This window comes from Megalobrama amblycephala, linkage group LG3 (assembly GCF_018812025.1).
Source record: "Megalobrama amblycephala isolate DHTTF-2021 linkage group LG3, ASM1881202v1, whole genome shotgun sequence".
NCBI lineage: Eukaryota > Metazoa > Chordata > Actinopteri > Cypriniformes > Xenocyprididae > Megalobrama > Megalobrama amblycephala.
This window is the reverse complement of record NC_063046.1, coordinates 52,522,772-52,542,058: the sequence shown is the minus strand read 5'-3', so window position 1 is coordinate 52,542,058 and position 19,287 is coordinate 52,522,772. Positions and strand designations below refer to the sequence as shown.

General features: G+C 35.8%; 1 protein-coding gene across 1 annotated transcript in view; it reads right to left on the bottom strand.

The window, feature by feature from the left end:
- The window catches only part of LOC125265673 (adhesion G protein-coupled receptor A3-like), a 55,988-nt gene extending 37,042 nt beyond the window's left edge, over nt 1-18,946 (bottom strand). Inside the window, 2 exon segments of the mRNA XM_048186030.1 lie at nt 4,536-4,607; nt 17,860-18,946. Of these exon segments, the coding sequence (XP_048041987.1) occupies nt 4,536-4,607; nt 17,860-18,080 (293 nt within the window). The 5' untranslated portion in view covers nt 18,081-18,946.
- Between the last annotated feature and the right edge of the window lie 341 nt (nt 18,947-19,287).

The following is a 19,287-nucleotide window of genomic DNA, read 5'->3' as shown; positions in this document are numbered from 1 at the left end:
ATGTGCACTGGAAAGTAAGATGAAGGCTAAGCTACAAGACCTCTTTGGTGGTACGACTTGTGTATGAAACATTTTATAATGTAGATTGTGTAAAAAAAAAAAAAAAAAAAAAGAGGCTAATATGAAGAGTAAAGAGGTGTATTCATGAATGAATTCATAATGAAATGTGTAAAGTTACACAAATTTCCATTTTGGATGTATACACTAAAAAAGATCTGGCTTAAAAACAACCCAAGTTGGGTTGAAAATGGACAAACCCAACGTGTTGTTTTATTTAACCCAACTATTTTTAAAAAAAAAATTACTATATGGTTGGCTTAAAATGAACCCAAAATAGGTTGGAAATTAAAAATCAACTTACTAGAGGCAACAATAATAATCAAAAGGTGAACATTTATTAATAAGCAATTTAATAAATGTTTATTGTTTAATTAATCATTAAACTTAATAATAAATGTTAATTTATAAAACATTAATAAATGTTAACTTCCAACATACTTTGGGTTCATTTTAAGCAAGCAAATAAGTAATTTTAGTTAAATAAAATTACCCAGCAGGTTGGGCAAACATTTAACCCAATTGCTGGGTTTGTCCATTTTCAACCCAACTTGGGTTGTTTTTAACCCAGCATTTTTTTTTAAAGTGTGTAGAAATACAAAAATAAATAGCATACACATTTAAAAAATATTTTATATTAACTATGGAAAAATGAATTTATTATGGTGTAAAAAAAAATCCATTTTGAAAATATGTAGAAGAATTTGAAAAAAATACAAACAAATACTGTCGAAAATTGTGGGGTTAGAACGATTTTTTCTTTTGGAAAGGGTTTAATAGTTTTATTCAGCAAGGATGCACTAAACTAATCAAAAGTAACAGTAAAGACGTTTATAATTTCTATTTCTAAGATTTCTATTTTAAATAAATGCTGTTCTTTTTTAACTTTATATTCATCAAAGAATCCTGAAAAAGCATCAAGGTTGAAAACGGCAGCACAACTGTTGTCAACACTGATAATAAGAAATGTTTCTTGAGCAAATCAGCATATTAGAATGATTTCTGAAGGATCATGTGACACTGGAGTAGTGATGCTGAAAATTCAGCTTTGCATCACATATATTACATTTTAAAATATATTCAAATTAAAAACTGGGACAATTACAGAAAACCCTGAAATACCTTTTAATGAATATTTAATGAATATTAACAAGAATGAGGACATGGTAAATACACCCCTAGAGTTCCTAAAGGATGACATTGTTATTCTGGCCCCAAATGAAGCACAAAACTAATGGACTACTTCCACGTTTCAGGTTCAAACAAATTGAAAAGTCTTAAATGAGAAAGAACAAGTAATAAAAAAAGTATTGTGTCAATCCCTTTATTCAGCAGTTGATTGAAAGAAACTGGTTATGTGATATGCCGTGAACATGCCTATTGGTCAGCGGCTGCTGTTCATTGAAAATCTGGGTCATGTATAATAGCAGTATAAGGGAAAGTGCACACATACACAGCAACACTAAATACGGCATTTCAATGTACAGGCTGGCTCTAAATTTAGCTGTGAGCTCTAGCATTTGACCAGCACTGCTACAGTGAGTGACACTGAACGCCTAACGGAAGTACAGAGCAGTAAACTGATGCCAAGACCAGACGATTGTGCTCCCTGAAGGCAACGGCTATAATTAACTTTCACTTGACATCGCCCTCAGCATGACCTCCTCGAGGTCTCCAACAGCCTTATGATCCTTCACCGGTACCTCTACAGAAAAATCAGGGATTCCTTTCTGCTTGACAACATAGCCTTGTCCACATCAGAATAAGAAACAATCAGCTTTGCACTTTACCTGAAAAAACTGCTGGTTTCGAAAAGGAACCGTTAAATTACCCATGAACCGGAAGTTGCAAATGACTTTTCTCCAGTGTTGTGACGTATTTCCAAGTTAAACAGAATATTGAATACTTTGATTACTTTGATTACTTTCAGATTTTGATTTAAGATCATTACAACAAACATTTTTTTTTTTTTCTGTGTATTAACTTGCATGGATTAATTGGTCAGCACAAGCCTAGTAATATGTGCTAAATAGGGTCAATTTTGATTTCATGATGACTTTAATGTCAAAAACCAGATAACGTCCACATCAAATAAACATTTCAGAACAACTCAGAATGCCAAAACTGACACAAAACTAGATTGTTCCAATTATAAAATATGGAGACATCTAAACTGGAAACAAAGCAGCTCCAGACGCTTTACTATGAAGAGATTTTATTTACAAATATCACAGTGATTGCTATAAATGTTACATATTTAAACCCATCAAAACCAGTTCAGGATTGCATAAAGAATGAATCAAACTACTTTGTGTGCTGCAATACATTATCTGTGATGTGTACACAGATAATGTATTGCAGATTGATGTACATTTGGCAGCTTTTGTGGTATCAGTCAATCACGTCACTGTTTGGTTCTCAAACCTTTTGAAAAAGAAGTGAACTTAATTTAATTGAATTTTTAAAGTTTTACTTTAAAGTACATTTTTAATAATTGTTTTAATAACCTTTTGATTATAAGAAGTACACTTATTGTGATGTGCTGATGGAACAGTCTAGAGTACATGTTAAGTACTGGTTTATAATTTAAATAAGGTTAACATTTTAAATGTACTAAACTGCAACTTCATGATTACAAATGTGTAATTACAAATATATTTAAATACAGGACATAAAAAATGAAATAGAAATGACATTAAAGGTGGGATAAGTAGATTTTGAAAAACACTGTTTGGAAGTTCGTCGGCCCGACACCAATAACAAACAAGTAAGCAATCAGCATTAGGGGGCATATAATGAGTAAAAAAAAACAACTGCAGGGCGAAAGATGAGACAATACAAAAGAGCTCAAAAGAATATCACTGGAATGAAGGGTTATGACTGGGCAAGATCTTTAGGACCCGCGTTTATATTAGAAAAGCTTTCCAGCACTGGAGAGAGCTAAACGGGAAGGCCTGAAAACAGACGGAAAGGCTGCTTTGATTCCTGCTTTACATGTGAGTAACACTGGGTTTGAGTGTCATGATTGTCTGGAGTTGCTGTGCTGTTTGTTACTCTTGAGTACTATAGGTTCATTTTTTGTGCTTCCATGTCGTTCGTTCATCATCTGCGCTTTATTTTTCGTGAAGCATTTTGTTGCCAGTCAGCTGTGATAAACAAACATCCACTCGCACTTGCGTGTGTAACAGTGGCCAGATAGTGAGAGTTGTGCAGGTAAAGCACTGCTCACTGACTACCACTAGAGCGTCGTTGTTAGTGCACTCGCCTCACCTGCCAGCAGCGAACGGGCTGAGGTTCGAGACCGACTTGGAGCAGGGTGGCTAGGAATAGGATTGAAAAGTATGTTTTGGAGGCGGTGCAATGAAGAGAGGGGTGGGTTTGTTTGGATTGATTTCAAATATCAACAATGTCCAACAGCGTTTTTTAAAATCTACTTATCCCACCTTTAAAGTACATTTTAGTTTACCATAAATGCTTTTCAGTACATTCAGCTGTACACTATAGCCATAACTTTAAACATTTTCCACCAGGATCTCACTCCCGCATCTCCACATCCTCACCTCTTCACCTGTTCTTTTTGTTTCCTTAAATAAACCACACCCTTTTTTGTCATTTTTTTTTTCTCAGAATAAAAACATGAAATAATTTTTTTTAGATAAATAATGAAGATAGTTATCATGAATTGGTTTAGAACTTCTTCATTTACTTTGTTTATTTGTTCGCTGAAGTTAAAAAGGTAAAACAAAAACTGAATCGCCGTCAAAGTGTAATGATCTGTTACAAAGTTCAACTAACTGCATTTAATATCAATTCCAACTATAATACAATTTTCGGTCCCACTTTATATTAAGTGGCCTTAACTATTATGTACTTACATCAAAAAATAAGTACAATGTACTTATTGGGTTCATATTGAATTGCAAAACACTTTTGCTGCTATTGAGGTGGGATACGGATAAGGTTAGGGAAAGCTTTGGTGGTATGGGTAGGTTTAAGGGTAGGGGAAAGGGGTAAGGGATGGGTCAACAGTGTAATGATAAATGTAATTACAGAAATTAATTACAGATGTAATTACATGCAGGTGTTTTTAAAATATAAGTACAATGTAAAAACATGTATGTACACAATAAGTGCATTGTATCAAATGATTAATTTAAATGTAAGTACACAGTAGTTAAGGCCACTTAATATAAAGTGGGTCCCAATTTTCATTTAACTGCAATTAACATACAATTAAATGTCTGAAAGCAATTCATCCAGTTTCCACTTATATTTTTAAGTAATTCTAAAGGTATATTATTTCTGTAATAAGTATGCTACAGTGTACTTTTTAACAAGGGAAGGCTGGTTCTGGGAGGTTTCTGGATGGAATTGAAGGAACTTTCATAATTTTCCTAATCACAGTCTATTAACAGTGTATAAGCCACACTAAAATTAACTACAATTAATATAACAAATAAAGAGAATTTTGAACTTACAGTCGTTCCAGTGATGACAAACCAATGAAAGAGCCATTCAGAAGTTCCTGGATTTTATTGTTACTCAAAATCCTGTGGAGAAAACAAAAGATGTTGATATTAAAAACTAGGTGACCACAGTCAAATAATACATTACTCGGACATGAAGTGTGAAACTAGATCTACTGTTGTTTGCTTGCAAATTCATGAGCAAACATGCTCAGATTTTTATTTTTCATCAGCTGCATCCTCAAAACCTTGGGCTCAATGAACAAAGTACCTCAGAAAAAAAAAAAAAATTGCTCACTGCATAATATTAAGTGGCCTAGCAAATACAAGGACAAGCAGCTGAGAATACAAGACACTAGCCAAGCTCTTAATCATCAGAAAGAAGCTTCTAACAGCTGAAGATACAGAAAGATATGAAAAGTTACCATATCAACCCAACTGGAGTGGTAATGTAACCATTAAAAGGTCTTAACTGGTAACCAAAAGTTTTAAAGTTTAAACCCAAAGGAAAATCACAATTGTGGCCTAATGAAAACGCCTGCTAAATGAAAAAAAAAAAAAAAAAAAAACCTGAAATTAAATACACTGATTGAACCTATGTTTCCTACTTCTGAATCAGTCTAATAGAACAGGTCTGAAACAAATCGGAGGTCTTCTTGCTTCAATTTTCCACATAGATGACAGCCAATTGGCTGACATGACTGTCAATGGAGCGGAGCTTTAGTGGCTGCTGAGGCACACACCAGAAAATTTGTTTTGCTATAAAATGGTGCAGTGCTAAACACAGCTTACAAGTGATATACAAGAACGAAAACAGTTGCATTGGATAAATAAGGAATGAATTGCATTTAACTTGGTTTTATTTCGAAACATGAAATTACAGCAAAAATAAACAAAAGCCTCTAACTTTAGAAGTAGGTTTCTCAAATGAAAACCAGCTAAAATCCACTGCTGAATCATGTTTGTTTTTGCTTTCCGGAGCCAAAACATAGGGGAAACATCTTCCACATGTCTCCTCCATTTTGTGTAATTCAGGAATAAACAGTGATGTTCATTCCAGAGGAAGCACCACAACTGTTTGTGGCTGGCCATTTTAGGGACAGTTGCACCGGATGCGGTTGCTCGTGCTCACAACCCCTTATCAACAGGTCCAGCCAGACTGTTATTATTATGGGGTGCTGAGGGGTGACTTTATTACAAGCTTGGCCTACTGAGACAGCCTACATATTTTTCTGGCTTTGAGAACACAAACAGTTCCTATCCTCTCCTCACTTTAACAGTTTGTGGATTTTCAAACTCCAGATGTGCAGAACATTATGGAATAGATATATCATCAAGTGTCTCAATGAACTGAGAGGACGCATTTGCATGATGTAAATTGTTTAAAGTCAACATAAAAAATAAAATAAAAAAAAGATACTATTTACTCTTAAACGGATTGTTGATTATGATTTCACGTTTTTAAACTTTAGTTAGTGTGTAAAGTTGCTGTTTGAGCATAAACAACATCTGCAAAGTTACGACGTTCAAAGTTCAATGCAAAGGGAGATATTTTCTTTTTCAGAAATCTCCGTTTAGGGACTACAACAAATGGCTGGTAGGGATTACAACGAGCTTCTTCCCAGGTTAGTGACATCACCCTAAAATTTACATAAACCCTGCCCCCTTGTTGTAGTAGAGTGTTGTTGCCATGCCGACATTTTACGCGGGACTGCTTCACAAATGAAGGTCAATTAAACACTGGAATTTGCACAAAAGATTAACATGACGACACATGCTACTCGATGAGTTGAATCAACTCCACAGCAACTACATAAATTTATCCACTAACCGTTCAGAAACGTCCAGATGCATTCTAAAAGTTGTAACTTCTTCCTGAGTCTCTCCATCAGTGTCCGACTCCTGGTTTGAACAATGTAAGGCTGAAGCACCGTTACTGACAATTGTCATTTTGGCTGTGTGAGATTCTCCAGCTTTGTTGTTGTTGAGCAACCGACGCGCGAGCTGTTAAAGGGTCACATGAATTGATTTAAATATGTTTTTAGTACATTAATGGATCTTGAGAGAGGAAATGTCATTGCTGACTATGAAGGCCTCACCGAGTCATCGGATTTCAACCAAAATATCTTAATTTGTGTTCCGAAGATCAACAAAGGTCTTACGGGTGTAAAGTGGCACGAGGGTGAGTAATAAATTTACCATTTTTGGGTGAACTAACCGTTTAAAGCTCCGTCTCCTTCTGGAAAGTGGTCCGGGAGCAGCAGCTCATTTGATTTAAAGGGATACACACAAAAATGGTGTGTTTTTGCTCACACCCAAATAGGGACAAATTTGACAAGCTATAATAAATTATCTGGTGTATTTTGATCTAAAACTTCACAGACACATTCTGGGGACACCAGAGACTTATATTACATCTTGTAAAAGGGGCGTTATAGGTCCCCTTTAATACACAAATCCGGGAATACTGTAGAAGATTCAGTGTACGTTATTGTAAAAGAAATACATAAAAATGTCATTGAACTGTAACCACTTGCTCCTCCTCTAAAATGGGGACTTTCCTTTTTAATTGATGTAATCAAGGCTACATAGGTTTCAACCAATAGACCTTACGCACCAGAGAAACAAGTGCGCCGCACAGCCATCTTTACAATTCTGTGTTTGAACTTCCATTTATACAGTAGCTCTGTATATTTCTATGGCATCACTGTCGAAGAGTAATTAGCTGGTGAAGTGGATTTACTTATTGTAGAGTTAACGAAAGTGCAATGTAATGTTTGAAGCGGATGTCATAAATGTCAGTAGACTGGGAAGATTTTAAAATGAGCGTCTCATCCATAAATCTGTAAGATCTTACCTTCATGCTGTGGAAATACAAACAGGAAGACGGGCAGAATGAGCGCAGCGCTGAAAAGGGGCGGGGCTACATAAGGTCTATATACCAGCGGTTTCCTCCACTATAATCTCTGGTATTTAACACCCACTTATCACAATCCAATCAACTCCCAATGAATTAAATCAAATTTCAGACTTTATATTTTTCTTGTCTGTTTGAAACATGCTGATTTCTACAAAGCCTTTTTGAAAAGCTCAGAGTGCTTTGATTGGTCAGATGACCCACTGTGTTGTGACTGGCCAAACACCTCAAGCGTGTGACAGAAATGTAATGCCCCTTACCATATTCGTGACTCACAGCTTCCAAGGCTTTAAGCAATTGTAAACACAGTTAATAATGTCGTCGGTTTTACCGTGTCAGTTCAAGCCAGAGTCGGATTTTGAAAATGCAGATGATTAAGCCGATCGATCTGAACCAACTTTGCAAGGACGACTTGAGAATGATGTTTCACAGTGATAAGTAATCTTTTTATACAGCCGCCGTTGTACTCTCCCAGATTCAGGAAGATGCCCTCTGTAAAATTTTATTTAAAATGACTATTATTAGAAATTTGATTGATTGATTAATTAATTATTGAATAAACTTTATTTCCAGTTTCGATTTTCAGTTAAAAGAAAATAAATATTTAAAAATTATGCATCACAATTGAATATCCTGTTTCACTTATAAATGTATGAGAACACAGGAGCAGAAAAAAAAAAACCTCAAAACATTTTGTATATTGGCCTTGAGGTTTTATGAAACAATAAAATATTGATAACACTATAGAAAGTTTAATCATCATTTACATTAATTGTAGCTGTAGTCTTACATATTACGTATGATATCTCTCAGATGAACTTCTCATCTGTCAGCAATTACATTTGTTTGCGTTTACATTTTCATTCTGGCAACCTTAATTGTAGATTTAAAAGCTGTCAAGAGAAGAAAGGAAAAAAAATGCCTGAAAACATTCTGAAGTTTGTAGGGATAAACAAGCACACGCTGCCTTGTGACTCTGATCTGTCAAGATCAATTTGAGAGTGATACAGATATTCACAAGCACAGCCATCTCCCAGCTGGGAGCGATTCCCCTCCCTCATGATTACAATATGAGCCCAGGAGAATTACTGACACACAACTCCTAGTGTGAGCCTGAGTACAAGTTTAACAGCGTCTACAAAGTTTTACTCAGAACGGATCTTATTTTACAAAATTAAGTCAACACACAAAACGAGCTTGTTTCTGAATGTAACTGCACATTATGCTTTTGATAACTGAAACATTCACATAATAAAGGTTCTCTTAACTTTCTGTGTTGCTTTTCTGTACATTTAGGGCTGGTGAATATACAAAAGTTTAGGGCAATTAAGATGTTGTTGTTTTTTTTGTTTAAGAAAAAAAATGCTTCAGCAAGGGCGCTTTAAAGTGATCAAAGTAGATAGTGTGCACGTGCCAAATGCATCTTTCCACGCTCATAACCAAAGGAGTTTACTTTGAAAGGCACGGAGTGGAACGCAGAAAATGAATTAAACCTGGCCATTAGAATGATTTCTTGTGAAACTGAAGACTGGAGTAATGATGCTGAAAATTCAGCTTTGCCATCACAGAAATAAATTACATTTTAAAATGTTAAAATAGAAAACAGTTATTTTAAATTGCAATAATATTTTACAGTATTACTGTTTTTAATTTAATTTTTTATGAAAATACCTTGGTGAGCAAAAGAGGGTTCTTTCAAAAACATTAAGTTTTCAAATGTTTGAATGGTAGACTAGCTCAAAATTATATATTTTTCAGCGTTTTGATATTCAAATGTGTTGATATTTATGCATTTCCTGTGAAGCAGTAAAGTATTTATTCAGCATTTCATTTTTCACTAAATTAAGTAGGGCTGCGCGATATTGGAAAATAATTGATAATTTTTCTGCGATATATATTGCAATATGAAAAAAATAAAAATAAATAACCAGACGACTTGAATAGCTTTTTTTGGAAAGAAATAATCATTCTAGAACGATTGGGGTGATTTTGTAGGGGAATCTGTGAATCTGTACATAAATGCAATGGAACAAAGATACAAATTAAATAAACTATGTATTTTAAGGTAAATCTAACAGTATTTAGGTAATCAAATGTAAAACAACACTGCTTAGTCTTCACTGTATAAATTAAATAGAATGAATCTTAATTAGAGCTACAAATGTGATTTTATTTTAGCATCTAGTTGTTTGATTAACAATAATGACTCATGGAATATTAGGCTGCTGTCACTTTAAGACCGAATGCATGGATCCAAAATAATGATACGCATCAGTTTTCTTTCCTAATAGTTTACGTTCACGTAAGCCATACGCTACTGTTTACGAGGATACTTGCTGTTGCAGAGATGGGCATTCTGACATAATTTGTATGTATGAGTCCATTCAAGCACAAATAGACGCAGAAGAGACCGGAATTCGGTGTTTGTGTGCTGTCTGTGTGGCTCTGTGTGTACACAGAAAACAGCATGCGAGTTCCGAATTTAGTTCTCTTTTCTTTTTTAGCTCTCTTGTGCTCGAATGGTTTAAAAATCACTTGAATGATTAAACTGATAGAATCTAAAACTTTCAACTTTTCAAATGATAAACTTTCGCTTTATGGTGGTTAAACCTTGCAATGGATCCGAGAATCACATGCGCCTCGAACTGTGGTGCACTATGATCCTGTACAGTTTACTTTTCGATTAATCGAAAAGTAATCGAAACCGAAATTCAGAACCTCTAACCGACATAATTTTCCCATGTTCGGTTATTTTGTTTTTTTTAATCCTGTTAATACTTCCCACTTACATACTAGCACACGTGTTGCCACGTGACTCCGCCCCGTCCAGTCAACACGCAGGTGAATGCAGAGTGAACACAGAGACGGCGCGCAAGCGGTGAGCCTTGCGTCTTCACTAAACTTTGTCAGTTGTATGTGTATTACGGTTTGCCAGTTTAGACATTCAAGCGATTAGACGATTGGATGTGTATTATTATATCAAGCTACCATGCTCACGCAGCTGCATTGTGACACGAACACTCATACAAACAGTAACTGCGCATCACGAGAAGTTTGCGCGCACAGAGAGGAGCGCAGAAAATAGTTGTCAGCGCTGTCCTGTGATTTATCACTAAAGTAGCTTAGAACCTCAAAACTTATTATAGCAAATATTTTTCTACTTTTGAAGTAACTATTTATAACCCACAGCTTCAAAATTAATAGAGAGACGGTATGACTAATTCACACACGCAATCGCTCTCATTACGTACTGGTACTGTGTACTATTTTGGGGCATAATTAGAAATGCACCAATTCAGGCTGCGGCCCCTTTAATTGCTCATGCTCTCCGCCCCCTCCCGAGCTCTCAACTCTATCATTGCATAAACAAAGTTCACACAGCTAATATAACCCTCAAAATGGATCTTTACAAAGTGTTTGTCATGCATGCTGCATGCATACATCGGATTATGTGAGTATTGTATTTATTTGGATGTTTACATTTGATTCTGAATGAGTTTGATAGTGCTCCGTGGCTAACGGCTAATGCTACACTGTTGGAGAGATTTATAAAGAATGAAGATGCGTTTATGCATTATACAGACTGCAAGTGTTTAATAATGAAAACAGCGACGGCTCTTGTCTCCGTGAATACAGTAAGAAATGATGGTAACTTTAACCACATTTAACAGTACATTAGCAACATGCTAGCGAAACATTTAGAAAGACAATTTACAAATATCACTAAAAATATCGTGATATCATGGATCATGTCAGTTATTATTGCTCCATCTGCCATTTTTTGCTATTGTTCTTGCTTGCTTACCTAGTCTGATGATTCAGCTGTGCACAGATCCAGACGTTAATAATGCCTGCCCTTGTGTAATGCCTTGAACATGGGCTGGCATATGCAAATATTGGGGGCGTACATATTAATGATCCCGACTGTTACGTAACAGTCGGTGTTATGTTGAGATTCGTCTGTTCTTCTGAGGTCTTTTAAACAAATGAGATTTTTATAAGGAGGAGGAAACAATGGAGTTTGAGACTCACTGTATGTCATTTCCATGTACTGAACTCTTGTTATTCAACTATGCCAAGATAAATTCATTTTTTAATTCTAGGGTAGCTTTAATAGTAAAGCATATTTACAGTACAAACCTTGTAAGTGAACTATGAGGGCAAAAAAACAAACAAACAAACAAAATAATTGTTCATTAATCGTAATCAAGGTAAAATGTTCAATTAATCAAGGTTTTGATTTTAGGTCATAATCGTCCAGCTCTATATGGTCCCTATACTTGACATTGCGATATTGATGCTAAAACGATATATCAGCAACCCTAAAATTAAGAATGATATACTCATTTCTATGCGGCAACATAATAAACAGCAATTTTGACACCTTTAAATCACATGAAAGAATACAAAGAGGGACTAATATGGACATCTTTCTTAATAGCAAAATAAAAACACATCAAATAATTACAATATCCACAATGCTGCTGAACTTCATATAGCCAGCAAAATCATTGTGAATATTTCATGAATTTACATTATCTACCAATAAGTTATGTCTGGTGGGCAAGAATGAGGTGTAGACTAGTTGTACAGGGTCACATGATGTGATTGGGGTGATGACCACTCGTCTGGGACTTACATCAGTGGGCAAGACGTTCTAATAATTAGCATTTGAATGAGCATTTGGCTAGGCACCTGCAGGTCTGCTAGTGCTGGAGACAGATGGTGAAGATACAACCTTATCTTGATTTTCAGAGGTTTTACAGGATCTATAGACACCAAACAAATAGCAGCACTGGAAAGCAGAGAGCAGCAAAACATGCTTGCACATTTTACATAAGTTATTTCTTCTGCAAGACAAAATCTTCCTAAACAATGAAAAAAAACATGGACTACATTCAAACAGCTAGTATAATATTTGGAAATATAGGGCAAAAATGGATATACCAATAGAATAAAATCAACTATTTAAACTGCAGACAGATTATTTCTCAATCTCATGAGACACAAATAATTACATTAAAGGTGAAGTGTGTAATTTGTGAGCAATCAACATACGGATGGCTTATTGTTGACTCTGCATATTAACAGGGGACAGGATAAAGTAATTGAACATCAAAAATATCTGCGATAGTTTTATTTCTTTGTTATTTGACCTGAGGATGAATGATTCACTATTGCTGCCAACTGATATTTTCTTGTTGAGTTGAAACGATGAAAGTCTAAGTTAAATCAAAACTTTTAAGAGGTTAGTTCACCCAAAAATTAAAATTCTGTCATTTATTACTTACCCTCATGCCGTTCCACACCCGTAAGACCTTCGTTAATCTTTGGAACACAAATAAAGATATTTTAGTTGAAATCCAATGGCTCCGTGAGGCCTGCATAGGGAGCAATGACACTTCCTCTCTCAAGATCCATAAAGGTACTAAAAACATATTTAAATCGGTTCATGTGAGTACAGTGGTTCAATATTAATATTATAAAGCGACGAGAATATTTTTGGTGCGCCAAAAAACAAAACAAATAACAACTTATTTAGTGATGGCCGATTTCAAAACACTGCTTCAGGAAGCATCGGATCATAAATGAATCAGTGTATCAAATCAGCTGTTCGGAGCGCCAAAGTCACGTGATTTCAGCCGTTGGCAGTTTTACACGCGATCTGAATCATGATTCGATACACTGATTAATTTATGCTCCGACGCTTCATGAAGCAGTGTTTATCACTATAGTTTTTATCACTATATAAGTCATTATTTTGTTTTTTTTGGCGCACCAAAAATATTCTCGTCGCTTTATAATATTATTATTGAACCACTGTGCTCACATGAACTGATTTAAATATGTTTTTAGTACCTTTATGGATCTTGAGAGAGGAAGTGTCCATTGCTCCCTATGGAGGCCTCACGGAGCCATCAGATTTCAACAAAAATATCTTAATTTGTGTTCCGAAGATTAACAAAGGTCTTACGGGTGTGGAACGGCATGAGGGTAAGTAATAAATGACAGAATTTTCATTTTTGGGTGAACTAACCCTTTAATTAATATTTTGAAGCTTTTCTGAAATCTATCCCACACTGCCTTGCTAGTTACCAGGTGTGCTTTAGGGAGGACAGCTCAGTCCAGGTGTAGCTTTCAACACTTGCCTAAGAGAAACAATCTCCATGACTGCGCTCACATAAAAAGACAGCTGCACAAACATGATCCACTTACAACAGAAATTGCTATAAACCAATCCCGAGCACTAAGAAACAATGTCAACGTTAGGCGGAGATTTAGTAACTTTCCTAAAGCCATTTGCAGGATATTTAAGAAGCAGCACTGCATAAACTCTCAAACTCCATATCCAAGCACAAGTCGCAGAGAAACGGAAGTAGTGGCAGAACTTTTCCTCTATATTGTGATGCAAATCCAAGTGTAACAGATTACCGAACAAGAAAAAAATGTATGGCAGGGACTGGGATTTAAGCATCGGTTGTTGGACTCAAAAACGCAGGCAGATGAACCCAAGTTTGCAAAATGACTAAATGATTGAAGACGACGTGCATACAGCACAGAGAGAAGTTTGTTGTTTCACTGGAAGATTGTTATGACATTTTTAATTAACAATTATGAGGTCAAAAAAGAAGAAACATGGATGCGTCGTACACAATAAGATCTATACCATGCATGTAGAAAACTGATGGGGTGAATTTTCATTTCATGTCGACTTTAACAAGATCAAAACCAACTGACCCAAAACCAGTTAAAAAAAAAAAAAAAGCAATCTAAATGCTTAATTTCACAAGGTTGTAAATGGGGACTGTTGAAAGGGTGGTATAATAAACCTGCTGACCCCACATATGTGTGTGAGGTGAAGGATATCCTACAGCAGGTTGAGGAAAGTAATTGATTTTCAGGGTTAGAAAAGGTCAAAAGAAGTAGTAGGACTCCATGGATAACTAGTGTCGGCCCCTCCATGTGAAGTGACACAACTGCTGGATTTGTGGCCCATAAACACTCTCAACCTATCTGTAAATAGCCATTCATGTGCCAAACCATGAGACACCATGAATGAAGTTTAAAGTTTGGCTATTGTAATGCTGAGACTTCCTGTACAGGGTCTGAGAACTTGACACTGCTGAATTTCAACTACCTCCATCTCATTCAACGGGAACAGCTCACAAAGCTTCACCAATGTAATGCTGAGAAAGTGTTATAATATCAACCTAGGGTTTCTAAATCAAATGTTCACTTTACATTAGCATGTCACCGTGACCGAAAATGTTGCTAAAGTAGCAATATGTAAAATTTGTTGAATGAAATATCAAGAGGCATCTCGTTGCCAAAGAACTTTCCTATGACTGGTTTAATTCAACACCCTGCAGCATATAGAGTTCAACTACCCAATAATAAGTTTATTTTTGGTTTTCAGCTAAAAGAAAACTTTTTTTCAGTTTCAGTACAAAAAAAAAGTAGTGAAATAAATTTATACACACCTAAGTCAAGGTTTCAACAGTGTGTACTAACAGTATGTTTATTTTCCCAAAGTCTTTGCTTTTACATGCATTCTTCCTCTCTTTTTAAACTCAGCACAGCCATTCAGGCTTTCAGACATGCTTGATATCCATCTCTGAAAGACACTGTCACGTGGGCCTCTTTTCATTTAAACTCTAATAAGGCTGCACTGCCAGCCACAGATAGAGCACAGGCCAAAACTAAACCCAAAATAATTATTCTTAAGATCCTACAAAACATATTCAGACTAAATCTGGTATGTTATGCTATGTTACCAAATATTTTTATCTTTAAAGCGACACCAAAAATCTGTCATTTACTCACCCTCATGTCGTTCCAAACCAATAAGACTAATAGTGTCTTAAGGAAGAGAAATTAAGAGGTTTCTGTCCTCCACTTAAAGTCCACACAACCAAAACTTAATAGATCCAAAAAGGCTGTAAAGGTGTCACAAAATGAACAGAGCGGTTTGTGAAATCTTTTGAAGAGGTATAATTGCTTTATATGATTCGCAGATTTAATTAAGCTTTTATTTACATGTAAACAATGATCAAAACACACATATAGCGTATCACATCTGGTAAACAGGGAAACTCATGTATGCGTCATGCGCTTTCTCATTCATCACACCAGCTTCTGTGTTTACCAAGTGTGATGTGCTCTATGTATGTGTTTCAACCACTTTTTGTTTTTAGATATAAATAAAACCCTAAATTAAATCTGAAAGTGGGCAATTGGATTCTTTATGCTGTTCAAGGTGTCATGTTCTCATTTAAACCATAGTTTATTCAGCAACAAGCAGCCTCTCGATATTTCAGCAAAACTCAAATTTTACATTTGGAACAACATGAAGGTGAGTAAATGACAGAATTTTTTTTTTTTTTTTTTTGGTGAACTATCCCATTAAGTAACAAAAGCTAAAGATCACACAGTTCCATGCAAAACAAAATTTGCACACAGTTGCTAGCCATTATGGCTTACAATGGTCATGTTACCCAAAATTAAGTCAAATATACCATTTCAATTTTATAAGCGTTCACTGGTGATAAATTATGTCCTGCTATTGTTATGACCATGACCATTTTATGGCTGAATCCACTCTATGTATTTATTTGAATCATAGTTAATTGTAGTCAATAATGTGAATCACAGTTTAAATTGACTAATAGTGTGTGTCCTATAAAAGGTTTAATCACAAAAAAAGTTAATCACTCTTAAAGGGTTAGTTCACCCAAAAATGAAAATTATGTCATTAATGACTCACCCTCATGTCGTTCCAAACCTGTAAGACCTCCGTTCATCTTCGGAACACAGTTTAAGATATTTTAGATTTAGTCCGAGAGCTTTCTGTCCCTCCATTGAAAATGTATGTACAGTATACTGTCCATGTTCAGAAAGGTAATAAAAACATCATCAAAGTAGTCCATGTGACATCAGTGGGTTAGTTAGAATTTTTTGAAGCATCGAAAATACATTTTGGTCCAAAAATAACAAAAACTACGACTTTATTCAGCATTGTCTTCTCTTCCGGAATCCTTTCCATTGAATTGATTGCATTGAATCCTTTCATCTGTCGGCGTTGGTAATGCACTTTTACGTCGTTGTTTTGGCGATTAGGACATCCGCGACATGCACACTTACGCACCATTTTAAAAAAATAGCAATACCAAAATACAAACAACGTAGAATAGCTTGAATACAGCGTGCGTCTCCCTCAGACTGTAAACGAAGCTCGGGCGCACCAGATAACACGTCAGCAGCGTCTTACGTCAGCAGCGTCACTGCGGAGTCGCGAACGCGGATTGACAACAGACCCAGAAGAGAATACAATGCTGAATAAAGTCGTAGTTTTTGTTATTTTTAAACCAAAATTTATTTTTGATGCTTCAAAATGTCGCAGATGTCGTAATCGGCAAAAACAACCACGGCGACGTAAAAGTGCATTACCAACGCCGACAAATAAAAGGATTCAATGGAATCAATTCAATGGAATCAATTCAATGAATCAATTCAATGGAATCAATTCAATGGAATCAATTCAATGGAAAGGATTCTGGAAGAGAAGACAATGCTGAATAAAGGTCGTAGTTTTTGTTATTTTTGGACCAAAATGTATTTTCGAATGCTTCAAAAACTTCTAACTAACCCACTGATGTCACATGGACTACTTTGATGATGTTTTTATTACCTTTCTGGACATGGACAGTCTACCGTACATACATTTTCAATGGAGGGACAGAAAGCTCTCGGACTAAATCTAAAATATCTTAAACTGTGTTCCGAAGATGAACGGAGGTCTTATGGGTTTGGAACGACATGAGGGTGAGTCATTAATGACATAATTTTCATTTTTGGGTGAACTAACCCTTTAAGTAAAATAATGAGACTTGAGAATTGTAAAAAGATAAGCAAATTTAGGCCTGGTTTCACAAACGGGACTTATATTAAGCCAGGATTAGGCTTTAGCTTTTATAAACATGCATTAGAAAAAAAAAAAAAAATCTGGCTGTGCATCTTCAGACAAATCAATAGCTCTGACATATTTTAAGATATTGTCAGCGCAAGCTGCTTTCAGTTAAAACAGCTTAAACATGCATTTTAGTCTGGGACTAGGCTTAAGCCTTGTCTGTGAAACCGGGGGATAGTATCAAATGATTAGTTGATTAAATATTTATATGTATTTATTTTGTATATTTAATAACATGTTTGTTAAGAACACAATTTAAGTCACTCAGCTTGACCTGTATGACTTTTGAAAAATCACTTTCTTTTTCAAAAGTTTCCCACAAGGACCAGAAGTCATGAAGTCAAATGGCAGGAATGCCCCTTGTGATATCTGGTTAAGGGCATTTTTGAGATAAATGACTGTTAAATATTAAAACACAATATGTGAGGTGAGGTAAATGAGTGTTGACTTACAGTGTGAGAGTTCTGTTGGGAAACGATTCAGTAGAAGGCACCTGATGGAGCTCCATGTTACTGCAGGCCACTTTTCTGTCCACTGTGTCCCCAGACGAAGAGCTTTTCCCTCCTGCACTTTTGGAGTTTTCATAGAAGTTACATTTAATCGATCCTGCAGAGCTCAAACCTCTGAGCAGCACAAAAGCCAGGAAAAAGACGCAAGTAGCGCCCACCGACATAACTCCTGCCTTCGTTGATATTCACACGGCAAGAAGAGGGGGTTAGATTAGCATATAAATAGCCCAGAAAGCCTTTCGTTGTTGTTGTTTATATCTAAACACGATCTCTGCGATGAATATTCGTCAAAAGCCATCAAGCAGAGACGCTGGTCAGCACTCCTTTAAGTCATGGTCAAAATACGGACTCGACACAACATTAGATGGGTCGATTTATCATGGTTTTAAGCAGTCCGAAAGGAAGCGGTCGAATATCCTTCTTTGTTTTCCACAAGAATCATTGTACAACTCAACAAACCTCCTCCAGCTGATAGTACGCAAGTTTCCACTGTTTTACACGAAGCATTTTCTTTGTTTCTAGTCAAAGTGGAGATCTCGCTCCTGCGCTAAAAGAGAGACAGCTGCAACCATCCCGAGATAACAGTCTCACAAACTCAAGGAAATCTGTTCACATAAACTTTTTCTCTGTGCTCTTCTCATTGCACATTTTAATTCCAAAAGAAAACGAAGGAGTTTCCAGACGGTAGTTATTCTAAGATTCTCTAAAACAGGTCATTAAACTCGATATATCCGCGTGACGAAACAATAAAACCATTCTTGAGAAACTGAATGCGTAAAGTTGGTTTCCACTTTGCGACTGTACAACGTAAGCTTAAATGGTGCTATCTACAACGACGGTAAAACGCTTTTCGAAAGATACAAGCGGAATGTGTAACCCAGAATCCCAGAGTGTGATTTTTGCAGTCGGTCAGACGGTAAACGCGTGAATGTGTCCAGCGCCGTTCAGTCCATTGCGGAGAGTGTTGCTGTTCTCTGAGCCTCGGGCTCCATGTTCCATTTCCTCCCCTGACGTCATCATAGGTTTGGTCTGAACTCCAGTCAACACCGATCCTTTTAGTTAAAGCCACTGTCGTTGCCCAAACCTATCATTTACAAGATATTTTCTTTTATACAGACACTTCGGTAAGTGGGCCTATATGTCAATAGAATATATCCTCAATTTCTTTTTATGATATACCAGGCAAAAGTTTGGAAACATTACCATTTTTAATGTTTTTTATTTATTTAATAATAAATACATAAAAAAACAATAATATTGTGAAATATTATTACAATTTAAAATTATGGTTTTCTATTTTAATATACTTTAAAATATAATTTATTTCTGTGATCAAAACTGAATTTTCAGCATCATTACTCCAGTCTTCAG